Source organism: Chanodichthys erythropterus, chromosome 10 (assembly GCF_024489055.1).
Source record: "Chanodichthys erythropterus isolate Z2021 chromosome 10, ASM2448905v1, whole genome shotgun sequence".
Lineage (NCBI taxonomy): Eukaryota > Metazoa > Chordata > Actinopteri > Cypriniformes > Xenocyprididae > Chanodichthys > Chanodichthys erythropterus.
Genome location: NC_090230.1, coordinates 10,556,885 through 10,566,894, shown reverse-complemented (window position 1 = coordinate 10,566,894; position 10,010 = coordinate 10,556,885). Strand labels below are relative to the sequence as shown.

The window sequence follows — 10,010 nt, the reverse complement described above, 5'->3', positions numbered from 1 at the left end:
AAACAAGAGGCCAGAGACGCTGAAGACGGACGCAAAGAGGAGACAATTCTGTAGCAGGCAGAGCAGCTCACTGTTCACGATGCTCGAAATATAGGAAGAAAATATAAATATGGAATTGGTTGTGAGGGGTTATATGAATGCATCTGTAAAAGGAATTACTGTCTTCAGAAAAATTTCGATGGCAATGGTATTTTACTTTCCTCTTACCTCCGAATAAAGTAGCTAATTATTAGCGCAGTTCAGCTTTGTTTACAGCGGTAACCAAGGAAACGCTGTATCTCTGCTGCTCCATAAGCGCCACCTGCTGTCAGAGAGTGAATCTGCGTCTCATTCAGTCTGCTGTTTTTGTTTCAAGCTTTTTTTGTGTGTAGCATATAATTTCACAAAGATAAAGTCAGACCGTTCTGTTTTTTCTTTAAATCTTGAAATTAAATCTCAATTAATTCAAATAAAAAACAACTGCTCATACAATGTGATAGCATCTTTGTTTAGATTGTGATTAAAAAGCAGTGGTTCCCTCTAATTTGAAATGGCTATGTATTTTTGTTTATAATAATAATAATAATAATAATAATAATAATAATAATAATAAATATCTGCAACCAGTATAAGAATCGGCCAATTTGCTTGTAAAAATAAATAAATAAATAAATAAATAAATCAGAATCTAAATTGGCCATGAAAAAAAAATACTAAATACAATCTGGGCTGTCTTTTTCTATCAAGTAGATCTTGTCTTTCATAAAGGTCGAGGTCAGGGATCTTGGGCTTAAAAAGGTTGGTGACCACTGGTCTACGGTAATGGACTACGGTAAACCTCGGGATAAACAGAAAGAATAATGTTAACGTAGATGCCATTCTTCTTCAACTATTAAACAACTTTACTAAATAGCAAGGTGGGGTTGTCACTGTTTGAAATCATGTTGCTTCTTCATAACAAAACAATTGTATCAAATAAAGAGTTGTGTAGTGCAATGAAATACTACCTGTATATAATATTACATTTGTCCTGATTGTCACGATCACCGTCAGTTCTTCTCTGCCAATCACCTGCACTCACTCCACCAATCACTACACTAATCACCACACCCAGCTGCCATGCATTACCTGGACTATAAAAGACTCACACACTCATCACCTGATCGTGAAGTCTTGTTTTCACTTGTGTTACATTTCTGAGCGTTTCCCTGTATCCTGTATGCCTATCTGTTGTTGATCCTGCCTGGTTACCTGTTTATGATTCCTTGCTGCATACCTCTGGACTGTTTATTGTTTCCTGGACTGTGAATGATATCTGCCTGCCTCGATCTACTGCCTGTACCCTGACTACGATTCTGCCTAGCCCTTGCTGTTCCTGTTTGCCCCTGCTTAGACCCTGCCTGTACGACCACGCTTACTTTTGTAATAAAGCCTGCAGATGGATCTCTGCTTCAGTCTCCCTTTGTTACACTGATAATATTTTAGCAATACACGGTAATTGTTTCTGATTTTCCATTAAATCAAAAGCTTTCAGCTTAGCTAAGCTAATTTAAGTAGTCAGTTGTTCATCTTGCTACCTACAGAGCACATTTAATGTATTGTGGACCATCCCTCTATATTACTGTGTTAGGGCATGTGTTGAAGTCCAAAAGCTAAAGCACGTCCATTACAGAGAATTAGATGAACAAACTGAGGTATATTCTATGATTGTGCAAAGATTAGGACCAACAGGTGGGGTCAGAGCTTCCTCCCTTTAGGCACACATTTTAGACTCTGGACACTAAGACCCTACCCATAATCCCCCAGTGGAGCCACCTACTCAGGTGAATATAAAGTCCAGACAGAACAGCTCGCAGACATCAGACCTCAGCACAGGAGCATCCTTGACATCTATACACACTGAGGACACAGCATGGACACAAGAGCCTCCCTCTCCATTCTGCTGCTGCTGTTTGGCATCTCCCAGGCGTCTCCTCTCATGGTAAGATCCTATCTAGTCTCTCTCTCAAATTATTAACTCTCCTCAAATGAGTTGTTTAAAACATCTCTATTTCTACCACCAGGAGCAGATGTTTGAAGGCGTATTTGTATCAGAGCCTGAAACTCTGGACATCACCACAAGAATTTTGGACACCAACAATGGTCAGACACCTTGTAGATTTCTATAAAGCCAGTAAATGGTCAGTGATTGAGGCCTATAAATATTTTGTGTTATTTCATCAATATGTGTCTCTTTAAATGCAGGATCATCTGAAGTCTTGATTGAAGGAGATCTGGTCTTTCCCAAAACCAGAAATGCTCTCTACTGCTTGAACAACAACTGTTTCTGGAAGAAAAACTCTAACAACATAGTGGAGGTCCCGTACATAGTGAGCGCTGAATTCTGTACGTGAATCTCCTTCATTCGTTGAACACAATTCATTCATTTAGATGCCATTTTAAACTTGTGGAACCTTTTGTTTGCAGCCAATTATGACAGATCTGTGATTGCGAACGCCATGTCGGCCTTTCATGCCAAAACCTGCATCCGCTTTGTGGCCAGATCATCTCAGACTGACTACATCAGTATTGAGAACAAAGATGGGTCAGAACAATTATACAAAATAATCAGGACTCTCTTTTACAACAAGAACATTAAATCAGATATCTAACCCCTTTATTTCCTTTCTTCTCTCAGGTGCTACTCTTCTCTAGGTAGAACTGGTGGCAAACAGGTGGTCTCCCTCAACAGGCAAGGCTGTGTGTACACTGGCATCGCTCAACATGAGCTGAATCATGCCCTGGGCTTCTACCACGAGCAAACCAGGAGCGATCGTGACAAGTACGTCAAAATCAACTGGGAGAACTTGTCTCCTGACATGTCCTACAACTTCGAGAAACAGAACACCAACAACCAAAACACTCCATACGACTACAGCTCCATCATGCACTATGGAAGAACAGCCTTCGCCATCCAGCCTGGGCTGGAAACCATCACTCCCATTCCTGATGCCACAGTGGAAATCGGACAGATGCAGGGACTGTCCAACATTGACATCCTGAGGATCAACAAGCTGTACGGATGCGGAAGATGAGGCTTGTACACATAATTTAATATAGGTCATATATCTGTAGATGAATAGTGGTGTGATGAGGTTATGTTTTTATGTCTTTTGATGGTGCTGAATTTCTGAAATATGTAATTGTGTTGGGTTACGAAAAATAAAGCTAAACTGCAAGACAAACGTATACTTTATTTGTAATTTGTAAAACTAACCAGGCATATAAGGAGTATGTTGGATTCAGGCTAAATTCTGAGTTTCGAGCCCTCCCTTCAGACAGCATGCCAAATACGCATACTTTTCACTTTTTATCTGATTATTTGTAAGAGTGAACTTGTGAAATTACTGTTTGTGGGAGGATAAAAAAATTAAATGGAGAACTTTTCAACATATGAAGTTTTATTTAACAGAATTCGGGAGGAGCACGTTCGGGTAATCAATCAATCAGCACAAGGAGAAGCCTGTATATAAGCCCGTCTCTCACCTCTATCCCGCGACATGTTTCACAGCATCCCTCCATGCACCCCATCACCTTGCTCTTGGCTGGTTTCTATCCCAGTCATGGAAGGGGTGTACTCTGGGTTTGGGCCAAATTCCAAGCTCAGCGCCCTTCCCTGGACAGCACGCCAAATACGCATAAATTACTATATAATTTGCTATTAGATTTCATGTACGTGTAAACACGTGAAGTACATTACATGTCAGGTGGGAACGCTCTGGCAGTGTAAATGAAGAAAATAACACAATGCAAGAGCAATTACCAAAATTACCCCCCCAGAATCTCTTTGTAAATGAAACTAAGAACATCTTACTTGTGATGTTAGGTTCAAATTATAGAGCAATTTTTTTTCTGCTTCATTGCAGAAACTGAAAATAACATCTGAACCTCAGAATAAAATACACAATTTCTATAAAAGCACCTCAGAATAAAATACACAATTTCTATAAAAGCAAATTGAAAACTTTTTCGATCAAAACTTAAAATCACAAAGAGATGAAATGTGACTCATCTTTAACTAGAAATGGTGTACAGTTGAATGTGTAAAATGCAGTAGCATTGCTTTGCGTAGTTCAAGTCAAGTCAAGTCACCTTTATTTATGTAGCGCTTTTTACAATGCAGATTGTGTCAAAGCAGCTTTACATTGATAACTGGTATATAATTTTGGCTGCACAGCAGCTTTTAAAGAATAGTGTCAATGCAGGCAGATCAAAGCACTGTTGAATATCAAATGTCAAGTGTCCCCAACTAAGCAAGCCAAAGGCGATAGCGGCAAGGAACCCAAACTCCAACAGGTAACATCAGGTGGCAAATAGGTGTTAAAATGCAGAAAAAAACCTTGGGAGAAACCAGGCTTAGTCGGGGGGCCAGTCCTCCTCTGGCAAACAGTGCTTTGTTACGATTCAGGTTGCTATCATAAGTCCGATAGGATTGCAACATTCAAATTATTTATTTCAGTTCCATCCAGTTGAGGATCGTATTCATCACTGCGGTACAGACGGTTTGTGTAGGAGCTGTGCCACTGGCTGCCGTGTCGATGATGCCTTCACAATAGATGGTCTACGGCAGTGGTCGCCAACCCGTCGCTGCGATCGACCGGTCGATCTTTATCACTGTTCCAGTAGCTCGCGAAAATAACAGAAATATGAGTACAAAAATACATTACATTTCTCCAGTCTGTACTGTACTGTACTGTATTTTTGTATTTATTTTTCTGTTATTTTAGGGAGCTACGGGGACAGTGATAAAGGGAAATAGCCCACATCATGTCCGAGTCTGTAAACGGCCGTAAACAAGAGGCCAGAGACGCTGAAGACGGACGCAAAGAGGAGACAATTCTGTAGCAGGCAGAGCAGCTCACTGTTCACGATGCTCGAAATATAGGAAGAAAATATAAATATGGAATTGGTTGTGAGGGGTTATATGAATGCATCTGTAAAAGGAATTACTGTCTTCAGAAAAATTTCGATGGCAATGGTATTTTACTTTCCTCTTACCTCCGAATAAAGTAGCTAATTATTAGCGCAGTTCAGCTTTGTTTACAGCGGTAACCAAGGAAACGCTGTATCTCTGCTGCTCCATAAGCGCCACCTGCTGTCAGAGAGTGAATCTGCGTCTCATTCAGTCTGCTGTTTTTGTTTCAAGCTTTTTTTGTGTGTAGCATATAATTTCACAAAGATAAAGTCAGACCGTTCTGTTTTTTCTTTAAATCTTGAAATTAAATCTCAATTAATTCAAATAAAAAACAACTGCTCATACAATGTGATAGCATCTTTGTTTAGATTGTGATTAAAAAGCAGTGGTTCCCTCTAATTTGAAATGGCTATGTATTTTTGTTTATAATAATAATAATAATAATAATAATAATAATAATAATAAATATCTGCAACCAGTATAAGAATCGGCCAATTTGCTTGTAAAAATAAATAAATAAATAAATAAATAAATAAATAAATAAATAAATAAATCAGAATCTAAATTGGCCATGAAAAAAAAATACTAAATACAATCTGGGCTGTCTTTTTCTATCAAGTAGATCTTGTCTTTCATAAAGGTCGAGGTCAGGGATCTTGGGCTTAAAAAGGTTGGTGACCACTGGTCTACGGTAATGGACTACGGTAAACCTCGGGATAAACAGAAAGAATAATGTTAACGTAGATGCCATTCTACTTCAACTATTAAACAACTTTACTAAATAGCAAGGTGGGGTTGTCACTGTTTGAAATCATGTTGCTTCTTCATAACAAAACAATTGTATCAAATAAAGAGTTGTGTAGTGCAATGAAATACTACCTGTATATAATATTACATTTGTCCTGATTGTCACGATCACCGTCAGTTCTTCTCTGCCAATCACCTGCACTCACTCCACCAATCACTACACTAATCACCACACCCAGCTGCCATGCATTACCTGGACTATAAAAGACTCACACACTCATCACCTGATCGTGAAGTCTTGTTTTCACTTGTGTTACATTTCTGAGCGTTTCCCTGTATCCTGTATGCCTATCTGTTGTTGATCCTGCCTGGTTACCTGTTTATGATTCCTTGCTGCATACCTCTGGACTGTTTATTGTTTCCTGGACTGTGAATGATATCTGCCTGCCTCGATCTACTGCCTGTACCCTGACTACGATTCTGCCTAGCCCTTGCTGTTCCTGTTTGCCCCTGCTTAGACCCTGCCTGTACGACCACGCTTACTTTTGTAATAAAGCCTGCAGATGGATCTCTGCTTCAGTCTCCCTTTGTTACACTGATAATATTTTAGCAATACACGGTAATTGTTTCTGATTTTCCATTAAATCAAAAGCTTTCAGCTTAGCTAAGCTAATTTAAGTAGTCAGTTGTTCATCTTGCTACCTACAGAGCACATTTAATGTATTGTGGACCATCCCTCTATATTACTGTGTTAGGGCATGTGTTGAAGTCCAAAAGCTAAAGCACGTCCATTACAGAGAATTAGATGAACAAACTGAGGTATATTCTATGATTGTGCAAAGATTAGGACCAACAGGTGGGGTCAGAGCTTCCTCCCTTTAGGCACACATTTTAGACTCTGGACACTAAGACCCTACCCATAATCCCCCAGTGGAGCCACCTACTCAGGTGAATATAAAGTCCAGACAGAACAGCTCGCAGACATCAGACCTCAGCACAGGAGCATCCTTGACATCTCTACACACTGAGGACACAGCATGGACACAAGAGCCTCCCTCTCCATTCTGCTGCTGCTGTTTGGCATCTCCCAGGCGTCTCCTCTCATGGTAAGATCCTATCTAGTCTCTCTCTCAAATTATTAACTCTTCTCAAATGAGTTGTTTAAAACATCTCTATTTCTACCACCAGGAGCAGATGTTTGAAGGCGTATTTGTATCAGAGCCTGAAACTCTGGACATCACCACAAGAATTTTGGACACCAACAATGGTCAGACACCTTGTAGATTTCTATAAAGCCAGTAAATGGTCAGTGATTGAGGCCTATAAATATTTTGTGTTATTTCATCAATATGTGTCTCTTTAAATGCAGGATCATCTGAAGTCTTGATTGAAGGAGATCTGGTCTTTCCCAAAACCAGAAATGCTCTCTACTGCTTGAACAACAACTGTTTCTGGAAGAAAAACTCTAACAACATAGTGGAGGTCCCGTACATAGTGAGCGCTGAATTCTGTACGTGAATCTCCTTCATTCGTTGAACACAATTCATTCATTTAGATGCCATTTTAAACTTGTGGAACCTTTTGTTTGCAGCCAATTATGACAGATCTGTGATTGCGAACGCCATGTCGGCCTTTCATGCCAAAACCTGCATCCGCTTTGTGGCCAGATCATCTCAGACTGACTACATCAGTATTGAGAACAAAGATGGGTCAGAACAATTATACAAAATAATCAGGACTCTCTTTTACAACAAGAACATTAAATCAGATATCTAACCCCTTTATTTCCTTTCTTCTCTCAGGTGCTACTCTTCTCTAGGTAGAACTGGTGGCAAACAGGTGGTCTCCCTCAACAGGCAAGGCTGTGTGTACACTGGCATCGCTCAACATGAGCTGAATCATGCCCTGGGCTTCTACCACGAGCAAACCAGGAGCGATCGTGACAAGTACGTCAAAATCAACTGGGAGAACTTGTCTCCTGACATGTCCTACAACTTCGAGAAACAGAACACCAACAACCAAAACACTCCATACGACTACAGCTCCATCATGCACTATGGAAGAACAGCCTTCGCCATCCAGCCTGGGCTGGAAACCATCACTCCCATTCCTGATGCCACGGTGGAAATCGGACAGATGCAGGGACTGTCCAACATTGACATCCTGAGGATCAACAAGCTGTACGGATGCGGAAGATGAGGCTTGTACACATAATTTAATATAGGTCATATATCTGTAGATGAATAGTGGTGTGATGAGGTTATGTTTTTATGTCTTTTGATGGTGCTGAATTTCTGAAATATGTAATTGTGTTGGGTTACGAAAAATAAAGCTAAACTGCAAGACAAACGTATACTTTATTTGTAATTTGTAAAACTAACCAGGCATATAAGGAGTATGTTGGATTCAGGCTAAATTCTGAGTTTCGAGCCCTCCCTTCAGACAGCATGCCAAATACGCATACTTTTCACTTTTTATCTGATTATTTGTAAGAGTGAACTTGTGAAATTACTGTTTGTGGGAGGATAAAAAAATTAAATGGAGAACTTTTCAACATATGAAGTTTTATTTAACAGAATTCGGGAGGAGCACGTTCGGGTAATCAATCAATCAGCACAAGGAGAAGCCTGTATATAAGCCCGTCTCTCACCTCTATCCCGCGACATGTTTCACAGCATCCCTCCATGCACCCCATCACCTTGCTCTTGGCTGGTTTCTATCCCAGTCATGGAAGGGGTGTACTCTGGGTTTGGGCCAAATTCCAAGCTCAGCGCCCTTCCCTGGACAGCACGCCAAATACGCATAAATTACTATATAATTTGCTATTAGATTTCATGTACGTGTAAACACGTGAAGTACATTACATGTCAGGTGGGAACGCTCTGGCAGTGTAAATGAAGAAAATAACACAATGCAAGAGCAATTACCAAAATTACCCCCCAGAATCTCTTTTTAAATGAAACTAAGAACATCTTACTTGTGATGTTAGGTTCAAATTATAGAGCAATTTTTTTTCTGCTTCATTGCAGAAACTGAAAATAACATCTGAACCTCAGAATAAAATACACAATTTCTATAAAAGCACCTCAGAATAAAATACACAATTTCTATAAAAGCAAATTGAAAACTTTTTCGATCAAAACTTAAAATCACAAAGAGATGAAATGTGACTCATCTTTAACTAGAAATGGTGTACAGTTGAATGTGTAAAATGCAGTAGCATTGCTTTGCGTAGTTCAAGTCAAGTCAAGTCACCTTTATTTATGTAGCGCTTTTTACAATGCAGATTGTGTCAAAGCAGCTTTACATTGATAACTGGTATATAATTTTGGCTGCACAGCAGCTTTTAAAGAATAGTGTCAATGCAGGCAGATCAAAGCACTGTTGAATATCAAATGTCAAGTGTCCCCAACTAAGCAAGCCAAAGGCGATAGCGGCAAGGAACCCAAACTCCAACAGGTAACATCAGGTGGCAAATAGGTGTTAAAATGCAGAAAAAAAACCTTGGGAGAAACCAGGCTTAGTCGGGGGGCCAGTCCTCCTCTAGCAAACAGTGCTTTGTTACGATTCAGGTTGCTATCATAAGTCCGATAGGATTGCAACATTCAAATTATTTATTTCAGTTCCATCCAGTTGAGGATCGTATTCATCACTGCGGTACAGACGGTTTGTGTAGGAGCTGTGCCACTGGCTGCCGTGTCGATGATGCCTTCACAATAGATGGTCTACGGCAGTGGTCGCCAACCCGTCGCTGCGATCGACCGGTCGATCTTTATCACTGTTCCAGTAGCTCGCGAAAATAACAGAAATATGAGTACAAAAATACATTACATTTCTCCAGTCTTTGTACTGTATTTTTGTATTTATTTTTCTGTTATTTTAGGGAGCTACTGGGACAGTGATAAAGGGAAATAGCCCACGGACGCAAAGAGGAGACAATTCTGTAGCAGGCAGAGCAGCTCACTGTTCACGATGCTCGAAATATAGGAAGAAAATATAAATATGGAATTGGTTGTGAGGGGTTATATGAATGCATCTGTAAAAGGAATTACTGTCTTCAGAAAAATTTCGATGGCAATGGCATTTTACTTTCCTCTTACCTCCGAATAAAGTAGCTAATTATTAGCGCAGTTCAGCTTTGGTTACAGCGGTAACCAAGGAAACGCTGTATCTCTGCTGCTCCATAAGCGCCACCTGCTGTCAGAGAGTGAATCTGCGTCTCATTCAGTCTGCTGTTTTTGTTTCAAGCTTTTTTTTGTGTGTAGCATATAATTTCACAAAGATAAAGTCAGACTGTTCTGTTTTTGCTTTAAATCTTGAAATTAAATCT

General features: G+C 39.9%; 2 protein-coding genes across 2 annotated transcripts; both read left to right on the top strand.

Annotated features, from left to right (window-relative positions):
* The first annotated feature begins 1,891 nt into the window (after positions 1-1,891).
* LOC137029069 (hatching enzyme 1.2-like) lies at positions 1,892-3,053 on the top strand. The gene is made up of 5 exons (XM_067398586.1): positions 1,892-1,960; positions 2,049-2,121; positions 2,224-2,364; positions 2,446-2,563; positions 2,657-3,053. The coding sequence occupies exons 1-5, from the start codon at positions 1,892-1,894 to the stop codon at positions 3,051-3,053; spliced, it is 798 nt and encodes a 265-aa protein (XP_067254687.1).
* Positions 3,054-6,717: 3,664 nt separating this feature from the next.
* LOC137029068 (hatching enzyme 1.2-like) lies at positions 6,718-7,879 on the top strand. Its single transcript, XM_067398585.1, has 5 exons — positions 6,718-6,786; positions 6,875-6,947; positions 7,050-7,190; positions 7,272-7,389; positions 7,483-7,879. Exons 1-5 carry the CDS (start codon positions 6,718-6,720, stop codon positions 7,877-7,879), a joined length of 798 nt encoding a protein of 265 aa, XP_067254686.1.
* The last annotated feature ends 2,131 nt before the right edge of the window (positions 7,880-10,010 follow it).